Source organism: Tupaia chinensis, unplaced genomic scaffold (genome assembly GCF_000334495.1).
Source record: "Tupaia chinensis unplaced genomic scaffold, TupChi_1.0 Scaffold000360_1, whole genome shotgun sequence".
NCBI lineage: Eukaryota > Metazoa > Chordata > Mammalia > Scandentia > Tupaiidae > Tupaia > Tupaia belangeri.
Window position 1 is genome coordinate 25,666 of NW_006159856.1, and position 25,534 is coordinate 51,199.

General features: G+C 39.2%; 1 protein-coding gene and 1 pseudogene across 1 annotated transcript in view; both read right to left on the bottom strand.

Annotated features, from left to right (window-relative positions):
* Positions 1–292: 292 nt before the first annotated feature.
* LOC102488268 (proliferating cell nuclear antigen pseudogene) lies at positions 293–4,584 on the bottom strand (annotated as a pseudogene).
* A 2,576-nt stretch (positions 4,585–7,160) lies between these two features.
* The window catches only part of LOC102491874 (transmembrane emp24 domain-containing protein 11), a 40,875-nt gene continuing 22,501 nt past the window's right edge, over positions 7,161–25,534 (bottom strand). The window contains exons 2-5 of the mRNA XM_006152873.2: positions 24,001–24,101; positions 9,115–9,240; positions 8,194–8,340; positions 7,161–7,358 (exon numbers count right to left, since the gene is read on the bottom strand). Of these exons, the coding sequence (XP_006152935.1) occupies positions 7,209–7,358; positions 8,194–8,340; positions 9,115–9,240; positions 24,001–24,101 (524 nt within the window). The 3' untranslated portion in view covers positions 7,161–7,208. The remainder of the gene's footprint in view (positions 7,359–8,193; positions 8,341–9,114; positions 9,241–24,000; positions 24,102–25,534) is intronic.

Genomic DNA, 25,534 nt, shown 5'->3' on the forward strand with positions numbered 1-25,534 from the left:
ATGCACACACACGCACCTGGCGTGAGTTTTAAGCCACCGGGTCCAGGACTTGAACCACGGTCAGCCATGTGGGAGTCCAACGGCGTAACTGCTATGCCATCTGCTGGCCCCATGGACTTTATTCTTCAAATAAATTGTAGAGAATGAAGAAAAATAAGTTATTTACAGGAAATAACATCTACATATACTCAGAAGTACAAATTTGATGACAGAAAAGACTTTAGTATTCTCTAACATCTCAGAAGCAATTCTCAAAGAGCTTTGTTTTATTTCCTTGGATTTTTAAGAATGTCTAAGATCTTTCTTCATCCTCGATCTTGGGAGCCAAAGAGTACTTTAAATGTCCCATATCAGCAGTTTTATACTTTATGATGAGGAGTACATCTGCAGACATATTAAATGTCACTGTAGGAGAGAGTGGAGTAGCTTTTGTAAAGATGCTGAGGTACCTCAATGCAAGAATAAGCAGAATGGCTCATTCATTTCTATGATAAGAGCTCCCTCTTCTTTATCAATATTGCTTATTTGCAACAACTTAATGTTTCCATTTCCAAGTTCTCTACTGGCAGAAAATTCACTCCATCTTTTGCATGGGAAATTACAGTAGCATCTCCAATATGATTGAGATCTCTGCATATACATGAAAAATTTCCAAGATGGCATCTTTACTACACAGTTGTACTCTTGTTCTGGAATTCCAAGTTGTTCACCATCCAAATCTATTAACTTCATTCAATAGTCTGGAACTCCCCTAATTTGGTGCTTCAAATACTACCACCAGTGTGTCAGCATTATCTTCAGCTATCAGTTTAATGATGCCTTCACTGCCAGAACATTTTGTATTTTAGACATGCTGGTGAGATTCATGCCCATGGCCAGGTTACAATCACAGCAGTATGTGTTGAAGCTCTTGAAGCACAAAGTGAGCTGTACCAAGGAGACATGGAAAAAGTCCGTGTTCTGCATGTTCACGCTGCTTAAGTCAATGTCCCCAACAGGCTTTGTTGATGAGGTCTTAAGCACTTTCAGCACTTTCTTTAGGATGGAGCCCTAGACCAGGCATGCCTCAAACAGGGTGGAGGAGTCACAATGACATGGCTATGGGCTGGTGGGAAGGAAGGTCTGGCCTGTTAGGATTTATGAAGCTGAATGTAAACAGGCATATGCAGAGCTGAGACTGAGAAAGAATGACCCCTCTCTATGAAATTCTATCACTCTGGAAAACCTGGATTTCCCTGTGATTGGCCATTGATATAGCTTTGCAGACTCCACTTATGGGGGACATTTGAAGAAGCCCCCTCATAGCATCTACTGAGTACAAAATATGCCCCTGTTCATTACCTACCTTATCCTCTAGACTTAACCACCACAGAACAAGCCAATTCACTCTGCTTCCTTCCTTTCTGCCATGGAGGGGGCATCTCCTCTAGCCCAAGTTCAACCCTTCACCTCTGCATGCAAACTCATCTCAGTACCCATAGCAACTAGCACACAGAGTGGTGTCTGGTGTAGAATGAGTGGTCGCCCTCCAATGGCCTTCAAAACTGTCTCTTTTCCTCTTACAAACATATTCAATTTGCTGCCATCTTAAAAACATCCATCCTTGACATTATGTTCCCACACCTCTATCTTTAACTAAAGATTCTGGAGCAAATGGAGGACCAGCAGTTAGTGTAATGGCTATGTCGCTGGACTCCCACGTAGTCGACCGCTGTTTGCGTCCCAGACCTGGTGACTTAAAACTCACGCTGGGCGCGTGTGTGTGCGTGCCCAAGATCCTAAGAGGAGAATGGAGGAGAAGGGATTGTGGCGTGACCATCCCCCCTGGGGGGTGATTTCTCACTTTCTGTCTCTCTGTCTCTCTCTTGTCTGTCTGGCGAGCGCACGCGCCTATAGTGAAAACGTCTCAAAAAAAAAAAAAAGATTCTGGAGCAAAGAAATTCCTCTTATGCACCACCACAGCCAGGAGTCGTTCAGTAAAAGATTAACAGAGACAACTTGTAAAAATCTAAAAGTTCTGCTGGAGGAAAGAGATTAAGAGACATGACATTGAGAAAATCACTGCAGCTGATAGACAAAGAGGTTGATACATGATATATAAATAGCAGTTGAGAGTCATTTAAAAAGAAACGCTCCAATAAAAAGCTATGAGGACTCAAATAAGGAATCGGCAAGGTACAAACAGCCAATAAATGTATGAAAATAAAATCAGTCAGGTTTACACAGATGCAAAAGGAGAGAAAGCAAAAGGTGCTCACATATCCTACTATGAGCATATGTCCATCTCCATTTTTCCAACAATAGGATCTGAGGCCCAGTGTGACCTCTGTCACTGGTCTTGTGGACACTTTCAAATACCACTTTGACTTTGCTGGGCTGTCTAGTTCATTGATATCCTACGTTCTTATTCAATATTCTTATCTTCTCTGCACTTACCTTCTTCAAAACACATTCTTCCCAAGATGACAGCTTCTAGTTTCCTCCACTTTGGCACTCTCCACATTCCAGTATCTTTGATTATTATCTCCATGTTAATGACTCCTCAGATGTATTCCTGTCTATCTTGACTTGTAGATCCACATAAGCTACTGACTCTTTTCTGCCCCCTGAATGCTCTCCTAGACAGTGTCCAAGTGTGAGTTTTTGAAACTTACACCCATTTGATGTGCTATCAAGGAGTGAAAATTCTGTCCATTTCCCTAGTAGCTTTCTTTGAATCAAGTCTGCTGAGTCTACATAACCTTTCCTAAATCCAAGTTGTTTCTCTCCATTCCATAGCCCCTCATCTCTCATGTGTTCAACTGCACAGCCTTTTCTGCAATTTCTTTTTTCTTTTTTTTTTTTTGGAGAGGTTTTTTTCGCTATAGGGCGCATGCGCTCGCCAGACAGAGAGAGACATAGAGACAGAAAGCGAGAAATCACCCCCCAGGGGGGATGGTCATGCCGCAATCCCTTCTCCTCCATTCTCCTCTCGGTATCTTGGGCACGTACACACACGTGCCCGGCATGAGTTTCAAGCCACCGAGTCCGGGACGCAAACCACGGTCGACTACGTGGGAGTCCAGCGACATAGCCATTACGCTAACTGCTGGTTCCCTTTTTCTGCAATTTCTATCTCCCTCCAAATTACTTTTCACCTATCTTCCTGAGAGACTTTTTTTTTAAAAAAAAAAAACACACACTTGAAATTCAGCAAATTTCCTAATTAGATACTGAACATAAGTATGTACCCATGTTCACCCAAAGGCAAGAATATTCACAATAGCACTGTCATAGACAAGTCTGGAAGCAACCGAAATGCCCTTCAACAACAGAAGTGATAAGTACTATGGTTTGAGAATCCCCTCCCAAATTCATGTAATGAGATTTGGTTGTGATGGGATTAGGAGGCAGAAATTTTAATCTGGCTATTATGTTGAAAGATGAGGATTTTGAGAGATTAGGATTAAGGGTGGGGCCTCCATGATTAAACCCTGGTGGGTTGGGACCAGCAGATGGCATAATGATTATGTTGCTGGACTCCCCTATAGTTGACTGCAGTTTAGGACCTGAATTCAGTGGCTTAAAAATCATCTCAGGTGTGTATGTGTGTGTGCCCAAAATCTGAAGAGGAGAATGAAGAAGGGATTGTGGTATGGCCATCCCCCCTGGGGGGTGATTTCTCGCTTTCTGTCTCTCTGTCTCTCCAGCAAGTGCATGCACCCTATAGCAAAAATCTCTATCTCTGAAAAAAAAAAAAAAAGCTTGGTGGGTTTATAAGAAAATGGAGGAAGATAGAAGACACAGGGAAACATATGTATGCAATTTTGCCCTCTGCCATGTTGTAATGTAGTTTAAGACCCTCACCAGATGTGAACCCTGGACCTTGGACACTCAAACTGTGAGCTGAATAGACCTCTGTTTATAAATTATCCAGATTCAGGTAATTTCTGTTATTAGTAACAGAATGGACTACAACAGTAGGTTAGTATATATACACACACAATATTATACAGCAATGAAAGTAGATAAAATACAATTATATAAAATATACAAATAAATCTTCCAAACATAGTACTGAATAACAGAAACAAGACACAGAAGCATACACACTGTCTGGTTGCATGATTCCATTTACTTAATGTTCAAATAATCTAAGGTAGTCTACAAGGATAGAAGTCAGGGTAGTGGTTATCTCAGAGAACTTCTGAGAGGGTGGTGATACATCCTTTCTTAAGGTGTGAGTTGATTTCACAGGTAAATTCACTTTGTAAAATTCATCATCTTTTACATTTATGCTTTTTTTCCCTGTATAAACTTGATCTCAACAAAAAAAATTATAAAAAGGAAAATAAATGCATTTTTGTTTCTGCAACTGCTGTGCTTACAACCACAGAATAGGGCCAGGGTCCTTTACAGGTATACTTTTGCCTACTCCACCAGGCTGTACAATACCTTTCCTGGAATCCTTTCAGCTCCCTGGTCTTTTCCACACTTTCTTCCACCCTGAGATCTCTTCTCCTGCCTAGGAGCACCGGGCTGTGCACCCCACCTCCTCCTGCTGATTCTAGCTTCACCAACACTTGTGGCCAGGTGAGGCTGCATCTTCTTGGCCCTGCACACTTGTCTTTCCCAGCGTGTTCGTGGTAGGGATGTTCCCCTTCCTCAAGGTTCCAGCCATGAGACTGCATCCCAGCTCCCAGGGACTCCTCCACATCCCAGTACCCCACTCACCTCTCTGTCTCTTGCGCCAGAGGTGGTCAACAGCACCAAAAGGGTATGTCTATGAGATCACCTGGCAGTCCATCAGTACCTACCCGAAGGATGGCACCCACCTCACCAATCCCTAGGTCGGCCGAGGCCGGAGAACGGCTCCCTGTCTCCGGCCCCCACAGGCAGCTTGTGGGACTAGGACCGTGGCCTAACGCGAGGTCACCCGCTCTAACCTTTGCCAAGGCAGGTGTTGCAGTACACATGCCCGCAGTTGGTCAGGCTGAAGCAGGTTGTCTTCCGGGGTGGCTGGAAGCAGCGGTTACAAAACACCCAGTTGGACATGCTGAATGGGTGGCCAAGTCGCCCCGAGGTCCACACCTGAGAAGGCCTGACCTCTGACGCGGTAACCGGGAAAGGTGACTCTGCGCCTGCGCAAACTGGAGCAGCAGCCCCCTCTCCCCCGCCCTGCGCCTGCGCGCCAGAGGTGGTGTTGTTCCCGCCAAAACCCGCGGGTTGGGATGTACCAATTTCAGAAGGGAGGACGACTTGAGTTTGGCTTTTTCTCTTTGAAGGTCGTTTTGGCTGGACATAAGGTAATAGGGCCATAGCGTGAGGAACTGGCATTCTTCATTCTATCTCCCAGTCCTTGGCCTTTTCCTGTGCAATAGCGTGTAGCGGCCTGGGCCCCGGGGATGATATACCCCTCCTCTACAGCCGCCAGGTGGGCGGGCACAAGTGGGGCTGTGCGAGGACAGAGCTGAGGCAGGCGGCCTACCCTGCGCTGCAGGTGAAGCTGCGCCCTCCTGGCAAGCCTGGACTTAGGTGAGCGGAGCAGGCTCTGTGTACCAGAGGCTGGGCCCTCCATGACGGTCACTGTGCGGTGGTTAGGGCTGAGTGGCCAGGGAGGATTGGAGGCAGCCAGGAAGACTGAGTGAGGAGGACCAGGGACCCTCCATGCCCATCATGATGGAAGGAGGACCAGAAAGACCAAGGAGTCCTGGCGGATCTGGGGGTGGAATGGGAACGTGGAGGAGAGGATGGTGTGGGAAGGACAAGGAGAAGGGCATGGACCAGGCCAGGGGGACTAGTGGGGTTGAGTGGACCAGCATGGTGGTAGGACTGGGAGACCGGTGCCCACTGGCTGAATCACGGGATAGAAGTGGACCCAGACGAGGCAAAAACCTTTTCTTCCCTCTAACACACATGGAAAGGGCTTGACCTAGAGGAGATTATTTCTCATTAAAAACAAAAAACATAAAAACAATAGATGGGGGCCAGCAGATGGCGTTCAGTCGCTGGACTCCCACATGGCCGACTGCCTGGAATCTCGGATCCAGTGACTTGAAACTCATGCAGGGTGTATATACTTATGTCCCCATGATCCCAGAGGAGAAGGGATTGCCAGTGACCATTTCTGGGGGGCGATTTCTTGCTTTCCCTCTCCGTCTCTGTCTCTTTTCAGCGAGCCTACATACACTAAGGCAAGAACCTCTACCACAAAACAAAACAATACCTGAGGAAGCTGGGAAAATATTTTTGCAACTTCCAGTGTGATTATTATTATTTCCAAATTGAAAGTTAAAAAATATATAGATAGAAGCTCCTTTTTATAAAAGTTACATTCTTCACCTGATGCCAGAACCCCTCTCTGACTTGGAAGATCATGGATCATGTAGTCACCAAAGATAGATCGTGGATCATGTAGTCTCCAAAGTCTGTTGGGACTGTCCTGGGCCATATATTTACTTATGTGGAGAAAAATTACTGTTTTTCAGGGAAATAAGGAAAAACATAGATTTGAGGTTACCATTTCTTAGTGGCAAACAGTAGGAAACTTGCTCCGTGCAGTTCTGTTGCTGTGTGCCTCATGTGTTCTGTAGGTGCCAAACCCTTAGAATGTGGTTGGTCTAAATTGAGGTGTGTTATGGATATAAAATAGGACTAGGGTTCTCAAGACTTAGTATTAAAAAAAAAAGTAAAGTATTTTATTACTAATTTTATATTGGTAAATGTGAAAGTGATATTTTTAAGATATATATATTTGTGTGTATATATGTGTATATATATCTTAAATATATATATATATATATATATATATATTAAGTTAATTTTACCCTTTTAATAAAACCTTTTTTATATGGTTAACAGAAAATTTTTAATTATATATGTAGTTTATATTTTATTCCTCTCAGTGGTGATTTATATTAAGCTTAAAATAAAAATAAGATAATGTACTAAAACCTTTTTTATATGGTTTTCAGAAAATTTTTAATTATATATGTAGTTTATATTTTATTCCTCTCAGTGGTGATTTATATTAAGCTTAAAATAAAAATAAGATAATGTACGTATTTGACCAAAATCAGAAACTAAAGTAACACTGTATCAATGTTATAATGTTGTAACATTAATTTCAGCCTCTTATATCTTTGAAATCATAAAGTTAATACACATTTATGTATGCATTCTGATTTATTGAAACATTATGCAAATTATTTGCCCTTAATGATAATATTTTAAACAAGCTTCTTAGCTATAAAAAAGTCTTTAAGGTATTTCATTTGGAAAATGCCAACTGAAATAAAGATTAATGTTTGTGCAAAAGCCCACCATAAAACATTGCTATTTGTGTCTTCACTGGTCATTCGAAAATTTTCTTCACGGTCCTGAAACAGAAAAACAGATAGGTTTAGGTTATTAAAGTACTTAATATGTGATTTTGAAAGAAAGTTTGTTGTATTTAGTATTTATTATTAAATATTCAATATCTTATGCCAAAGTGCAATATCTGATTTTCTAAACCAGAATTGTTCTTTAGCCAAGTATAAGAGAGTAAAAATTAACCAATACAATCAGAAAAGTGTTTGTGTAATATATCAAGGTTTTGATCTATTACTTTATATATTTTATTTGCCACCGTCAGGCAAAACAAACATTACTCAACAGTGATAGATTTTCATCATTTGAGGTTGTTCTTTATGGTAAGTACTATGCCAGGCACTTAAATTCCTTGTATATAGATCACACCTGTGCTTATCTTGTTTTCCAAGTAAGGAAACTATGGTTTATAGATGACACAAGTTTACGAATGGTAGTGAAGAACTGAGCCCATGTCTAACCAGAATCCACTGAGTGCAATGATTAAGAAAACATAATGTCACGATATAGAAAGTGGACATATTCAAGCCTCTACAAATAAATGATGTGCATTGGAAAGCTTTTGTCTATTCTGTAAATTCATACCCTTTGCCACTTGGGCACTTTGCTACGCAGAGGGGATAAAAAGGCGAATGAACTTCAGTCGCCTTTCTTAGAGGAGTGCATGGTCCAGCAGACAGAGTGAAGATTGCCCTTTTCCCACATCTGCATGTTGACACAGTTCTAGCTCAAAGAGAAAGATTGGGGAACAGGCAGTTCATTTTTTCCTTGGTCTAGGGGCTTTGTGTTGAGAAAAGCATTCCTGGCAGGAAGAGATAAAATAAGCTGAATAGGCAGACTGACCCTTTGATAGTTTTGTTCTTTAACTATTTGCTCAATTTGTTCAATTAGATGTTCAAGCTTGAAGGTAACTTCATTAACTTTGTCCTTTGCTTGAGCAATGGTTGCATCAAGGTCATGTTCTCCAACTCGAATGTCTAAGTGGATCCGCTGCACAAACAGTAGAAAGGAAGAAATGACATGTTTTGTTTTGTTTTGCTTTGTTTTAAAAAAATACACCTACTGTTTGCTTATTTTCTCACTTTTTGTGTCTTTCTATTCCTCTCTCTTTCCTTTATTTCCCTTCCCTTTTTTCATGAGCAGGGAGCTGCTTCATTTCAACCTCCTTCCCCCCCCCACCCCACTACCACTCTATTCTGTATTCTACTCAGTAGTCTTTCTTGTAATAACAGTGCATTAAGTGGCAACTGACTGACCTGCAAGTATATTTATACCTTCCTGAACATCAAATTTACTGTTAGGAAAATGCCTTTGTTGCTAAGAAAATTTGATTAATGCTCTCAGGAAAATTTTCTTTATATAAAACTAAATTTCTTATGCCAAAGTACAAATTCTCTTCCTCTGTTCTTAACACGTTTAGAAAATAGCCAATCATCATCTTACCGTGTAAGAGTTTTATTTATTAGAATTCCATTATTAATTCACCCTTCAGCCTTCACTTGTTTTCAAGCCTGAATAATCACAGTTCTTTTTAACCTTCCCTTACAGCTCTTATTTTTCAAACCCTTTAATCAACTTCGTGGCTATCCTTTGAACCCCTTCCAAGCTCTCCAGCTCCCTCTTTGGTTACTGCACTGAGATCTGGACACAGGTCTTTAATAAGTTTCTAGCCAGTCTGAGTGTAATGGCTTTGCATACCAATGTCATGCTTGAATAGTGCTGACACTGTGTTCATCAACAAGGACATGGGAGGAATATACTCACCAGCTTACTCCCTCCAAATGACACAAGCCTCGTAGAATTAGATTCTAAGCAAATGATGTGTTCACCAGGTGAATGTGAAGTAAAATAGAATGTTCCTTGTGGGCCATATAACTTTGACAGTAATACCTGGGATTGAAGATTTCCATAGTTTATTATTCTCTACTTTTCATTCTTAAAAATAAATCACATAATCTAGTAAGAAATCATGTGGTTCCTAAAGAAAAAAAATCACATGGCTAATAAACATGAAAAATATTCAGCTTTGCCAGGAAAAACAAAATTCAAACTGTAGCAAAAAATCCCTTGTTCATCGCCAGATTGGCAAAGATTTTAAAATACCCAGAGATGATGTGGGAAAATATATACAGATGCTGTTGAAGGGACTGTACATTCAACAACCATTTTGGTGCATAGTTTGGCAATATGTATTAAAAATTAAAATGTTCATAATCACTGGTTCAGGAATTCTACCTATAGAAACTTATTCTATGAAAATAGACACAGGTTATATGTAAAATGATATTCAGTGATACTATTTGTAATCGCAAAACTGCATTTTTAAAATAACCTTAATAACTTTCAGTAGTAGATTGAGTAAATAAATGTAGGCAAAGCCAAACAGAGGAACATGTAGCAGTAAAAGAGAATATTAGACCTATATCTATGGTAAAAGTGGCCATGCTATCCTATGGTAGAGTATATGCTGAAAAAATTCTAAAGAATACTCATTAGGCTGATTTTTTAAAGAATTAATTAATTAATTAAGTTTATCATCATTGTTCTTCAATTTGACTACACAGGGAGAAAGTGAGAAAGCAAGCCACCAGGTCGAGGACCTGAACTGAAGTTGGCTATGTGGGAATCCAGAGCCTCAACTACTATGCCACCTGCTGGCCCCTCTCCAAGCTGTTAATACTGGTTACATTTGTTGAGAGACTTTGATTTTCTGCTATTATTCTTTGACATTTTAAAAGCTGATAGAATTGGTAGTCTGGCTTGTAAGGAGTTTGGAAGTTGTCACTCCATTCTAACAAGTAAAAAGCTGAACAAACGGAAAGTCCAAATTGACAATTCTTAGATCTGTCAGAGAATTGAGGTTACAAGCCAAACAATTGCCCCTCAAATTGGAGAGACTGTATGGGAGGATACGAAGAATTACAATTTATCAGAGCAGAAACCTACGGGAAGAAACCTCTGGAAATCAGTACCAAGTTCCTTTCACCCAGTACATCATATCTTCTCTCAATCAAAAATTACAAGATATACTGCAGGTGAAAAATAGAGTTTGAAGAGACAGCAGACATCACAACAAGACTTAGATATAGCAGGGATGTTGGAATTACCAGGTTAGGATTTTTTATTTATTTTTTAATTTTTTTATTTGCTAATGAGTGCATACACTCTCCAGAGTGAGACAGAGAGGTACAGGTGAGAAATTATTCATTCTCATTATGACCACATTGCTGTCCCTTCTCCTCCATTGTCCTTTGGATTTTGGACATCCATGGACATGGTTTAGCATCATTGTCAAGCCAGGACTTTTAACTGCAAAGTCAGCCATGCAGAATTCAGTGCCTTAATTTCCGTGCCACCTACTGGCCCCACATAAGGAATTTTTTTTTTTTTGGAGAAGTTTTTTATGCTATAGGGCGCGTGCGCTCGCCATACAGACGGAGAGAGACAGAGAGACAGAAAGTGAGAAATCACCCCCTGGGGGGGTGGCCATGCCACAATCCCTTCTCCTATATTCTCCTCTTGGGATCTTGGGCACGCACGCACATGCGCCTGGCTTGAGTTTAAGCTACAGGGTCCGGGACTCGAACTGCAGTCGACTACATGGGAGTCCAGCAACATAGCCATTACACCAACTGCTGATTCCTGCATAAGGAATTTTTAAAAATGATTAATATGTTAAAGGCTCTAAAAAGTGGAGAACACGCAAGAAAAGGTGGGTAGTGTAATCAGAGAGATGGAAATTCTTTTTTTTTTTTTTTGAGAGAGATTGTTGCTGTAGTGTGCCTGTTCTCACCATAGAGACAGAGAGACAGAAAGCAAGAAATCATCCCCCATGGGGAACAGCCACATCACAATCCCTTCTCCATTCTCCCCTCAGGATCTTAGGCATCCATGCACATGCACCCAGCATAAGTTTTAAGCCACTGGGTCTGAGACTTGAACCACGGTTGACTACGTGGGAATCCAGGGATGTAACCATGACACCATCTGCTGGTCCTGATAAATGGAAATTCTAAGAATAAAAAGAAAAAAAAAAAAAGGAAAGAAATGTTTGACACAAAAATCTACCACCAACAACAATGTTGCAGAAATGAAGAATGTCTTTGATAGGCTCATTAGTAGACAATACAGCTGAGGAAAGAATCTCTTGAGTTTGAGGATATGTCAGTAGAAACTTCCAAAACTGAAAGGCAAAGGAAAAAAGGACTAAACAAAGCAACAGAAAATTCAAGAACTGTTGAACAACTATAAAACATGTAACTTATACATAATGGGACTACTGGAAGGAGAATAAAGAAGAAACAGAAATATTTGGAGGAATAGTGACTGAGAATCTTGCCTAAATTAACATCAAGTACCAAGCCATAGATCCAAGAAGCTTAGAGAACACCAAGCAGGATAAATGCAAAACAAAACAAAACAACCCAAAACCACAAAACAAAACACCAAAACTCCAGAAACAAAAACAAAGAAACCATATACCTAAGCATATCATTAAAACTGCAGAACAGCAAGAAAAACCTACACTTACGCATATCACGTTAAAACTTCAGAAAGGAGCTGGGAGTGGGGAGGACTTTACCTGTAGAGGAGTAATGATAAGAATTATATGTGACTTCTCAGAAACCACGCAAGCACAACGGTAGAGTGAAATATTTAAGGTATGAGTAAAAAACCCCAACCTAGACTTTGTGCAAAATGATTCTTCAAAAGTTAAAGAAAAAGGGAACCAGCGGTTAGCGTAATGGCTATGTGGCAGGACTCCCACGTAGTCGACTGCGGTTCGCATCCCGGACCCAGTGGCTTAAAACTCACGCCGGGCGCATGTGCGTGCGTGCCCAAGATCCCGAGAGGAGAATGGAGGAGAAGGGATTGTGGCGTGACCATCCCCCCTGGGGGGTGATTTCTCGCTTTCTGTCTCTATGTCTCTCTCTGTCTGTCCGGCGAGCGCACACGCCCTATAGCGAAAATCTCTCCAAAAAAAAAAGTTAAAGAAAAATAAATACCTTTTCTAAACAAAAATTGAGGGAATTTGTTGCTGGTATACCTGCCTTGTAAGAAATGTTAAAAGAATTTCTTCAGAAAGATGGAGAATTACGTGGTAAGAAATGCATATCTATATAAAGAAAGGAAGAGCACTAGAGAAGGAATAAGGAATAGAGGAAAAATAAACTTTCTTATTAACTGATCTAACAGCCTAGTTTCTTTAAAGTAATAATGTATCCAAAGATAATAGTTTATGTACAAGTGAAATGAATGACAGCAGTGATGCAAAGGACAGGAGGGAAGAATAATTTGTTATTATAAGGCACTTCCACTACCTATGAAATGGTATATTATTATTGGAAAAGTGCATTTGGATTAGTTGTAAATGCATTTCATAAATTATGGGGCAAGCACTTAAAAAGAAGTATAATCAATATGCACAGAAGGAGAGAGAATGGACTCAGAACATGCTCAATTGAAAACAAAAAAGATAAGGAAAAAGATGAAAGACAAAAATTATAACAAAGACAATAGAAAACAGTAACAAATATGGTAGAACTAGTTTGACTATATCAATCACTTTAGATGTTAGTGTTCTAAAATACCAGGTCAAAGATTATCAAAGTAGATTGAAAAGTTAGACCCAATAAGATAAAAAAGGTTGTCTATAAGAAAAGCGCTTTAAATATAAAAACACATAGAGATTAAAAGTAAAGAGATAAAGATATACCATACTAACTTTAGCCCAAAGAAAATTGAAATACTATTAATACATTAATTTCAAAGAGCATAGTCTTCAGAAGCTAGGAAAATTAACAGGAATGATTACATAATGGAGCATTGCATAATGATAAAGGGTCATTTTTTTTAGGAATATGTAACACTCTTCAATGTGTGTGCACCTAACAATAGCACATCAAAAATACATGAAGCAGGGCCCGCAGGTGGCGTGGTGGTGAAGGTGCTAGATCCCACATGTCTGACTCTGGTTTCAGTCCTGAACCCAGCAATTTGAAAAACAGGCCAGGCATATGAGCATCCATGGCCAAAATCCCAAGAGGAGAATGGAGGAGAAAGAATTTCAGCATGGCCATCCCCTCTGTGGGGTGATTTCTCACTTTCCCTTTGTCTCTGTCTCTCTTCAGCGAGTGCGTGCATCCTATGGCAAAAAAATCTAAAAACAACAACAAAAAAAAGTGAAACAAAAATGAATGGAATTGCAAGTAGAAACAGAGCAATCCACTTATCATTGGAGACTTCAACAGCTTTCTATCAGAAATGGACGGATCCAGGAGACAGAAAATCAGTAAGAACATAGTTGCACTAAATAGCACCATCAATTAACTATGCATAATTAGCATCTATAGACTATCTAACAACAGTAGATTCACATTTCTCACATTCACATGGAATATTCACCAAGATAGATCATACTCTGCCATATAACACACCTAGACAAATTTGAAAGAATAGAAAGCATACAATGTATGCTCTAAGGCCACAGTGGAATTAAACTAGAAATAAATAACGGAAAGATAGCTGGAAAATCCCCAGATCCTTGGAGATTAAGCAACATTCTTCTAATTAGCACAAAGGTCAATGAAGAAATTTCAAAAGAAATTTCAAATATTTTGACTAAATGAAAATACAACTTATCCAAATTTATGGGATGCCGTGAAAACAGGGAATAGAGAAATGTAAGGCATTGAATGCATATATTAGGAAGGAAGATCTATAATTACAGTAATCTATGCTTCCACCTTAGAAAACAAGTTAAAAAGAGCAGATTAAACACAAAGCAAACAAGAGAAATACTAACAGCAGAAGTCGATGATGATACATACAAAATTAATGAAACAAAAAGCACATTCTTTGAAAAGATCAATTAATAAACCTCTAGCCAAACTAAGAAAAAAAAGAGAGGCCACAAATTACTAATACCAGAAATTAAAGGGGAGACATCATTAAAGATACCATGAATGTTAAAAGGATAATAAAGGGCTTACAAGATAGCAAGTGAAAAAGCTGCAAAGCAGGATACTAAGGAGAAGAATCGTGAAGCCAAGAAGGCTGATGCCAGTGGCAAGGTTAAATAGGGTGACCCCAAGGCTAAAAAGCTCAAGAAGGGGAAGCCCCATTGCAGCCAAAACCCCATCCTAGTCCATGGCATCGACAGATAATCCTGGTCTGCCATGTATTCCAGGAAGGCCATATACAAGAGGAAATACTCTGCCATTAAATCCAGGATTGAAAAGAAAAAGAAGGAGAAGGTTCTTGCGACTGTCACAAAACCAGTTGGTGGAGACAAAAATGGTGGTACTTAGGTGGTTAAACTGTGCAAAATGCCTAGGTATTATCCTACTGAAGATATGCCTCGAAAGCTGTTGAACCACGGCAGAAAACCCTTCAGTCAACATGTGAGAAAGCTATGAGCTAGCATCCCTCCTGGGACCATCCTGACCATCCTCCCTGGATGCCACAGAGGCAAGAGAGTGGTTTTCCTGAAGCAGCTGAGCAGTGGCTTGCTACTTGTGACTGGACTGCTGGTTCTCAATCGAGTTCCACTGAAACACCAGAAATTTGTCATTGCCACCTCCACAAAAATTGATATTAGCAAAGTAAAACTCCCAATGCACCTTACCTTACTTCAAGAAAAAGAAACTGCGGGGGACCAGCAGTTAATGTATTGGCTATGTCGCTGGACTCCCACATAGTCGACCGCAGTTTGCGTCCCAGACCCGGTGGCTTAAAACTCACGCCGGGCGCGTGTGCGTTCGTGCCCAAGATCCAGAGAGGAGAATGGAGGAGAAGGGATTGCGGCGTGGCCATCCCCCCTGGGGGGTGATTTCTCACTTATCTGTCTCTCTGTCTCGCTCTGTCTGGCAAGCACATGCGCCCTGTAGCAAAAACCTCTCCAAAAAAAAAAAGAAAAAGAAAAGAAAAAGAAACTGCAGAAGTCCAGACACCAGGAAGGTGAGATCTTCGACACAGAGAAAGAAAATATGAGATTTCCAAGCAGTGCAAGATGGATCAGAAAACTGTGGACCCACAAATTTTACCAAAAATCAAAGCTGTTCCTCAGCTCCAGGGCTACCTGCGATCCATGTTTGCCCTTACAAATGGAGTTTATCCTCACAAATTGGTGTTCTAAATTTTTTGTCAAGAACTTAATTAAATAACTGATTATGAAAAAAAAAGATAATAAGGGGACACTATGAACAAGTTCATGTGAACAAATTTGATAATCTAGGTGAAATGGGCCATTTCCTTGAAAGATTAAAATCTGCTTAAACCTATACAAGAAGAAATAGACTATCTGAATATGCCTACATCAGTGAAAGAAATAGAATCAGTGACTGAAACCTTTAAAAACAAAGCACCAGGCTCAGATGGATTCACTGGCAAATTATCCCAAACATTTAAGGAAGAAATTATGCCAGTTCTTTATGATATCTTTCAGAAAATAGAATCAGAAGGAATACTTCCTAATTCATTTTATGAGACTACCATCCCTAATACCAAAACCAGACAAAAACATTGTGAGAAAGGAAACCAGAACATTATCTCTCATGACTTAGATGCAGAAATCCTTAACAAAATATTAGCAAATCAAATCTAAAAATGTATAAAAGGATTTACACACCACAATCATGTGGAATTTACTACCGATATTCAAGACTGGTTTAACATTAAAATATCAATGTAATCCATCAGTCCAATCGATTAAAGAAGAAAATTCATGATTATAGTAATAGGTGAAGAAAAAACATTTGAAATAATCTAATGCCCATTCATGATTTAAAAAAACTCACCAAACTAGGAAGAGAAGGGAACTTAATTTTACAAAGATTATCTGCAAAAAACCCTATAGCTAACATACCTAATGATGAGAAACCAGAATTCACCGCACTAAGAGATGGCTATTACCTCTCATCATTCTTTTTAACATTGAATTAGAAGTTCTAACACATGTGAAAAGAAAAGGAAATATAAGGTAAACAAATCTTGAAGGAAGAAATAAAACTTTTTTTTTATAGATGAGATGATTATATAGAGTGTCCAAAAGAATAGACAAACTACTGGAAGTAATAAGCAATTATAGCAGTGCAGGATACAAGGTTAATAAAAGAAAGTGAATTGCTTTCTTATATACCAAAAATGAACAAATGGAAGATGAAACAAAACCCAAAGTGGCCCATTCACATAACACCCTCCCCAAAAGGAAATACTTATTTATAAATTTAGCAAAATATGTACAAGGTTTATATGAGGAAAACTACTAAAATGTGGCAATAGAAATCAACTAAATAGATGGAGAAGTCCATGTTTATGGATAATAAGATTCAATATTGTCAAAATGTCATTTCTTCTCAACTTGATCCATACGCTCAACAAAATCCCAGTAAAATCTTATTAAATTATTTTGTGAGTATCAACAAACTGATTCTAATGTTTGTATGGAGAGGGGAAAGACCACAATAGTCAACAAAATATTGAGGAAGGAGAACTCAGCCAGAGGACTGACAAAACTCAACTTGAAGACTTACTATAAAGCTATACTAATCAAGATTGTGGTGCATGGTGAATGAATAGGCAAATAGATCAATGGGACAGGACACAGAGTCCAGTAATAGACCCACATGAAGATAGCTAATCTTTGTCAAAGGAATAAAAGTAATGCAATGAAGAAAATAGTCTTTTTAAACAATGGCACTGGAACACCTAGATGCCAACATACAAAAAAAGAAGAAAGATAAGGGGGGGAGGGAAAGGAAGAGGAAGAAGAAGAGAAAGAAGAAGAAGAAAGGAGAAGAAAGAAAAGTGAAAAAAAGAATCTAGACATATACCTTACACATTTTACAAGAATTACCTTAAAATGGATCTTAAGCCTAAATACAAAATTAAAAACTATTGGGTCTTTGGGAAAGTCATGATGTATTGTTCTCTGCAAAAATGTGTCATGACTTTTCTGATGACCCAATATAAGTATCCTAGAAGGTAATGTAGGAGACCATATGTAGAAAAAAATCCAGATGACCTTGGATTTGGTGATGATTTTTTAGATATAAGTCATGATCCATGAAGGAAAGTGTCTTAGTCCATTATTGCATGGCTAACAGAAATACTGCTGAAACTGAATGAATTTATAAAAATAGAAGTTTAGCGACTCACAGTTCTGGTAGTTGAAAAGTGCGAAGGTATCGCAAAATGGTGAGTAGAACTTTTAGCAGAGTGAAGCATAGTCTGTATCCATATGGCCTTCTCTCTGCCTGACATTCTAGTCTAACTTGTCTCGGCTTTATAAACCTTACCAGAACTTAATCATGCAAACCTGTCCTAATGACAATGTCGCACCCAAAGGCCCAACCCTGGGGCACTATAAGAATTAAGCTTTCATTCAACACTTTTACAATATAATCCAGTCCCAAAAAATGAGTTTCTGGGGGCACATCCAGTCACTGCCCACTAAGGCCAAACATGAAACTTTAGAGACAAACCAGTATCCAAATCCTAATAGAAAGAATGATAAACTGGACTTAAAAAGCTAAAAATTAATGTTCTATAAATACCATTGTCAAGAGAATGAGAAGACAAGACAGACTGGGACAAAGTATTTGCAAAAGGCATATCTGAAAAGGATTCTTATTCAAGATATACAAAGCAAGAAGGGCTAGCTCTATAGTGTAGTGGTTAAGTGCTGTGTGGAGGAGACCAGCTAACCACGGTTCAAATCCCAGACCCGGAGGCTTGAAAAATACCCTGGGATGGGACCACCAGGTGGTATGGTGGTCAAGATTCTGGACTCCCACATGGCTGACTGTGGTTTGAGTCCTGGACCTTGTGGCTTGGTTTCTTACTTTCTGTCTCTCACTCTTGTTTCTGTCTGATGAGTGCACATACCCTATAGCAAATTTTAAAAAATAAATAAATAAAATAATTTTTTTGGAGAGGTTTTTGCTATAGGGCACATGCGCTCACCAGAAAGACAGAGAGAGACAGAGACAGAAAGTGAGAAATCACCCCCTAGGGGGATGGCCACACCACAATCTCTTCTCCTCCATCCTCCTCTCGGGATGTTGGGCACACACGCACACACCAGGCGTGAGTTTAAGCCACTGGGTCCAGGACTCGAACCGTGGTCTACTACATAGGAGTCCAGCAACATAGCCATTATGCCAACTGCTGGTCCCAAAAATAAATAATTCTTAAATTAAAAAAAAAAACAAAAAACCAAAAAAACCACACCCTGGGCATGGTCACATGTGCCCAGGGTTCATGTGGAGAAATAGAAGAAAAAGGGATTTTTGGTGTGACCAGGCCCCACTGGGAAGTGCTTCCTCTCTCACCCTCTCTCTCCTGTGTGTGTTCTCTGGCATAAAAAGACTAAACAAAACAACAATAATTCAACGGTAAGCAAACAACCCAATCTGAACTGACACCTCATTGAGGATGTACAAATGGCAAATAAGCATTTGAAAAGATGCTCAACATTCCATTAGAGAATTGCAATTAAAGCAAGGTACCACTACACATCTATTAAAATAACCAAAATTCAAAATTGGTTTTGAATTCAACTGAAAACTGGCCAGGCTGTGGAGTCATAGGAACTCTCATTCATCCTGGTGTATATGCAAAATGGTACAGTCACTTTGAAAGATAGTTTGGCAGTTTATTTCAAAACTAAACATATTTTTAACATATGACCTGCCAGATATGTTATTTGATTATTTACCCAAATTATCTGAAATCTTAGGTCCACACAAAAACTTGCACACAGATATTTATGGCATTTTATTCATAGTTGCCAGAACTTGTAAAAAATCAAGATGTTGTTTTAAAGGTGAATGCACATTCTGGCAATGGAATCTTATTCTGCACTAAAAAGTGAGCTATCAGGTCCAGACAGCACAGCAGTAAAGCAATTGTGCCCATGTGTGGTAAGGCCCTGGCGTCACATCTTGGGGGCTTTCTATACATGCTAGGCTGGATAACAGGATGGATATGAAGACTTTTTTGAGGGTGCCTCTCTCTTTCTCTGCCTCTCCCATTGAAGAAATAAATTTAAAAAAGAAATGAGTTATCAACACATGAGAAGATATGGAAGAACATAAAACCCATATTACTAAGTGAAAGATACCAATCAGAAAAGGCTATGTATTGTATGATTCAAACTATATGACAGCTTGGGAAATAGCAAAACAATGAAAAGATCAGTGATTACCAAGGGTTAAGGAGAGGCAGTGATGAATAGCAGAGCAAAGGTTTTTTTTGTTTGTTTGTTTTTTTTTTTAAAGATAGTGAGACTATTCTGTTTGATACAATAATTGAGTGGATACATACTATTATACATTTGTCCAAACCCATAGAATATAAAGCAGTAAAAGTAATATAATGTAATCAATGGACTTTGCGTGATAATGAGGTGTCAATGTAGATCCATTAGTTGTAACAAACGTATTACTATGGAAAATGTTGATAGTGGTGTAGGCTGTGCATGTGTGGGAGCAGAGGTACTATAGAAGCTCTGCTTTTTAATTAGTTTTGTTAATAACCCAAACCTGCTCTAAAAACAAAGTCTATTAAATCATTAGTAAAAATACAAGTACATGTTACACACATAGAAAAATGAAGTAAGGATTCTCTCTCTCTCTCTTTTAAGAGAGACTTTTGCTACAGTGTCCATGCACTTGCTGGAGAGACAGAGAAGCAGAAACTGAAAAATCACACCCCAGGGGGAATGACAATCCCTTCTCCAGTCTCCTCTGGGGATTTTGAGCATGCATACACACATGCCCAGAGTGAGTTTTAGCCTCTGGTTCCAGGATTCAAACTGCGGTTGACTGTATAGGAGGGCAGTGATATAACCATTATACCATCTGCTGGTCCCAAAGATTCTCCTTTTTAAAAGTCGTTCAAGTTTGATTTGAAGAAAATTAAAGAATTTTGCCATATACTTACTTTCCATTCATAGAAATTCTGTTGGGACTAGTAGATGGTGTAATGGTTACATCGCTGGACTCCTACATGGTCAACTGTGGTTCGAGTCCCAGACGCAGTGGCTTGAAACTCAGGCCAGACGCATGTGTGTGCATACCTAAATTTTGAGAGAAGAATAGAGGAGAAGGGATTGTGGCATGACCATCTTCCCTAAAGGGATGATTTTTTGCTTTCTGTCTCTCTGTCTCTTTCTGTCTCTCTGGCAAGCACCCATGCCCTATAGCAAAAATCTCTCTCTTAAAAAAAGGAAGAAGAAAAGAAATTGCATTTTTGGAATTTAGCTTCATATTCAAGGATCCATGTAATCTTACTCCAGTGAATCTCCAAGTTAGCAAGCACTTTTTAGTATCTGTTGGCTTGAGGTATTGGGAAAAAAGCACTTGAGTTTAAATCTCAGTGTTGCACATGTAACATTGTATAAACCACTTAATGTCAGGACAAGTTTCCTCTAAAACTGGAATAGGAATATTGGAAACAGGATAATGGAAAAGTAAAATGGGTATAGAATGTATAGGTTTGTATGGTACATACATATTGTTATTGTCTTCCCTGCCCACTGCATCAGTCACATTATTCCCTTGGACTGTCAATCACATTGACATTGGACATGGATGGGATTATTAACATATCAGTCCTGCACTTGGGCCAATCAGTTGTCCAGTTTTCCTACAAGAATGGGAATTTTGCCCTGTCTACATCAAGTATATTCTGTGAAGAAGCTCTATGATACTGACATGGCCAAGGTCACCACCTTAATCAGGCCTGATGGACAGAAGAAGGCCTATATTTGACTGGCTCCTGGTTATAATGCTTTGGATGATGCCCCCCAAAATCGAGATAATCTAAACTGAGGCCAGCTGGCTAATTCTAAATGCACGCTTTTTCACCATAAAAATATAAATTTTTAAAGCTTAGGCTACACAAGTATAAATAAGTAAATGGGAGTATATCAAACTAAAAAGCTTCTGCACAGCAAAAGAAATAATTAACAAAACAAAATGCCAGCCTGTGAATTGGAAAAAAATATGTATAACCAATATATATGAAAAGATGTGGGACCAGCAGTTAGCGTAATGGCTATGTTGCTGAACTCCCATGTAGCCGACCACAGTTCCAGTCCCGGAACCAGTGGCTTAAAACTCACACCGAGCATTTGTGCGTGAGTGCCCAAGATCCTGAGAGGAGAATGGAGGAGAAGGGATTGCAGAGTGACCATCCCTCCTGGGGGGTGATTTCTCACTTTCTATCTCTCTGTCTCTGTCTGTCTGGCGAACGCACATGCCCTATAGCAAAAACCTCTCCAAAAAAAAAAAAAAGATGTTAATATTCAAAACTTACTTTTAAAACTATTCAGTTCAGGGACCAGCATTTAACATAATGGTTATGTCTCTGGATTCCCATGTAGTCTACCACGGTTCAAGTCCTGGACTCGGTGACTTAAGCTCATGCTGGGCACATGCGCATGCATGTCCGAGATTCCAAGAGAATGGAGGAGAAGGGATTGTGGTGTGGCCATCCCCCCGGGGTGTGTGTGTGTGATTTCTCACTTTCTGTCTTTCTGATGAGCGCACACGCCCTATAGCAAAAACCTTTAAAAAAAATTCAATAGAAAACAAATAACCCAATTAAAAAATGGGCAAAGGACTCAAATAGAAATTTATCCAAAGAAGACATAAAAATGGCCAAAATAGGGACCAGCAAGTGGCATGGTGGTTGAGATGCTGGAGCTGGTGGCTTGAGATACATGCAGGCACATGTGTTTACATGCCCAAAATCCTGAGAGGAGAATGGAGGAGAAGGGATTGTGATATGGCCATCCCCCCAGATGGTGGTTTGTGGTTTTCTCTAGCCCTCCCTCTATCTCTCTCCACTGAACGCACATGCCCAATAGCAAACTTAAAAAAAAAAAAAAGTCCAAATGATATATTGAAAATGTCTTCAACCTCACTAATCATCAGAGAAATACAAATCAAAACAAGATAAGATACCATCTCACATGTGGTATCAGGAATTATCTATCAGTTATTATCAGGAATGCTTGATAATAGAAATGAAAGACCAATGTTTCCAAGTGCTTCAAAGTGTAATGCTAAATTTCTCTTTTGATAGCCCATTCAGGCACTTCAGATGCAGTGCATTAAAGCAAGAATGGTAAGAATGAAAATAAATATGCTTGCCCAATGCTCAGTTTTGTTATTATTATTATCATTATCAGGAAGACAGGAGATGTCAAATGTTGGTGAGGGTATGAAGAATTTGGAACGCTTGTACTCTGTTGATGTAGTATATAAAAAACAGGATGGAGGTTCCTAAATAAGTTAAAATAGAACCACTCAGGTTCTATTTCATCAGGGATGAGCGGGTGGCATGGTGGTTAAGGTACTGGACTCCCACATGGCCAGCCTTTGTTTGAGGAGTCTTGGACCTGACGGCTTGCTTTCTCACTCTCTGGTGAGAGCACATGTCTTATAGCAAATTTAAAAGTAATAATAACAATTAGTTAATTTAATTAAATAATTCTTTTTAAAATAGAACTACTCTATAATCCATCAATCTCTCTTTTTGTCATATACCCAAAGGAGATGAAATCACTACTTGTAAAGATATCTGTACCACCATGTTTGAGTTGCAAAGAAAGGGAAGAAACACTTAACAGACAAAAAAAATGGTCTGTTGAAAAAGTATATATTATATACAGTATGACGGGGACTTTATGTGAAATGTGAAATAAATCTGGAAATATAAATAAATAAATAAAAACATTAAAAAAAAAACCTGCCCAAAGTTTTAGCTGTAGATGAAAATTTATATTTTAACTTGCTCTGACTCTAAAACCCATATTCTTTCATTTAACCATGGTGACTTTTCTACTTCTATGCTAACTTCCAGTGAGGAAGAGGCCTGTAAAGCCAGATAGACCCAAAGGTTTTTGCGTTACTATGGAAAGTCCCTGCCAGAATGAGAGGAGGAAGGTGGCTGGAGGCACCTTATCTGACCCTTGTGCTTGCATGTGGTTGCAGTACCTACAGGCATATGAAACCTGGCCCGGGAAAAACCAGAGTGATGGTTTGGTGCTAAGGATCCCCTCTGCCCAGCAAAATAAAAAAACCTCAGAATAATAAGTATGAAGCCCACCTTTTTCTTTTTAAATTGTGTTAAGAAGTCTGTCCCTGTTCCTCAACTAGACAATAGACTCATTGAAGGCAAGGACTTTCTACATTCTGAGTCATGCATTATTCAGTGCTATGTCCATTAAAAATTGTAAATACTGGTTAACAAGGGGTTATGTAGAGCTTTTAAAACTTTCAGAGGGAGACCAGCAGTTAGCATAAGGGCTATGTCGCTGGACTCCCATGTAGTCAACCACGGTTTGAGTCCCGGACCCGGTGGCTTAAACTCACACTGGGCGTGTGTGTGTGTGTGTGTGTGTGTGCCCAAGATCCCAAGAGGAGAAAGGAGGAGAAGGGATTGTGGTGTGGTCATCCCCCTTGAGGGGGTGATCTCTCACTTTCTGTCTCTCTGTCTCTCTCTCTCTTTCTGGCAAGCACATATGCCCTATAGCAAAAAAAACTCTCAAAAAAAACCCAAAAACAACTTTCAGAGGATATGGCATATGAATTTTTAGGAAACGAAAAATTTTGATAGCAACACGAAAAAATGTTTTACCTCTTCATTGTAGGTTGTAACAGTCACAAACATTCCCAAACCAGGAGCAGATTCAAGGAAATCATGTCTGTGTATGTCCCATTGCTGTATCTTGAAAGTCCCTGTTTCAAAAATGTAAGATATTTATTATAAAATTTAAGCAACAGTGACAGTTGTTTTTTGCTAAATTAAATGAGTTTGTCTTTTTCAATTTATATATACCACAAGATTTTCTTAATTTGAACACAGCTTATCTCTTGGTGTCTGGGTCACCTAATAGTGCAGCAAGACTAGAATATAGAGGAAGATTTGAGTTCTTGATCCAGTTCTCACCCTTGTTGATTAGGCAATTTGAGAAGTTATTTCATCATTCTAAGCCTCAGTTTCCTATTCAGAAAAATGAGGATAGTACACATCCCTTTTAAATCTCATATTTGTTAAGACTTTTGAAAATAAACCTATGAAATTTGCCTAGAATGTAAACTTCATGTGGAAGGCCAGGGCTGAGAGATTTCTCCTGGGCCTTTTTCAACATCCTCACAATAGTTCTGCCTTCAGTTTCTTCCTCCTATAACTTACTTCCATCCACTTTAGCAGAACTTCCTGAAGTAGAGGTGCAGTCATATTGAATCTTTCATCCCATTTTCTCCAAAGGCTAAACTTTGAATCACTTAAAGAGCTTGAACTTTTTTCCTTCAGTATGTAATAACTATCATATGGCTCAACTTCCTCTTGAAACCATTGAAAGGTACAATGAGAATGAAAAACCAGCTACGCTTACTGAGTTGTTATCTGCTAGGTTCTGTGCTAAGCATTTTACATGTATCATCTCGTTCAGTTCTCAAACTGTGTTCTGAGGAAAGTATTTTTATTCATTCGTGTAGTCATTTGACAGGTATATACTGACCACCTTTTCCATAGCACTGTTCTAGGAGCTGTAGACATAAACAAAATAGACAATGTCCTTACTCCCATGGAGCTTTCATGCAGACTGAAGCAGATGACAAGCAAATACATAGTGTGGAACATGTTATTACACATTGTGTGTACTGGGTCTCAGAGAGAGAAAAACCACAGCTCAAAGTCACATAATTAATGTCATGAAGGCAGAATTATACATAAGGCAGTCTGATTCTGAAGCCTAGAACTACTAATTTCAGTACTATGGTGCCTCCCTAGAAGGCAGGAGAGAGACAAGTTTCTAGTAGGGACTTGAGAAGAGAACTTGACCCTGGATACACTCAAAGAGGACAAGCCCTGGAAAATGAAGTACACCCTAGGGGATAACTAAAGAGAACATTTCCTGATATGGGAAGGCTGAAGCCAACCCTCAAGCTCTGCCTGCACTTGAGAGTAACTTCAGTCTTAGGCTTCATTTGAATAGTACTAGCCTATCTCTGCCCTCCCCTCTAGAAGTCTGATACATATATGTATATATGTGTGTGTATATATATATAGATATAGATATATAAATTTTTGTATATATTATATATATGTATATATGTTTTATATATGTATATATAAATATATGTATATATATATAATATTCCATATT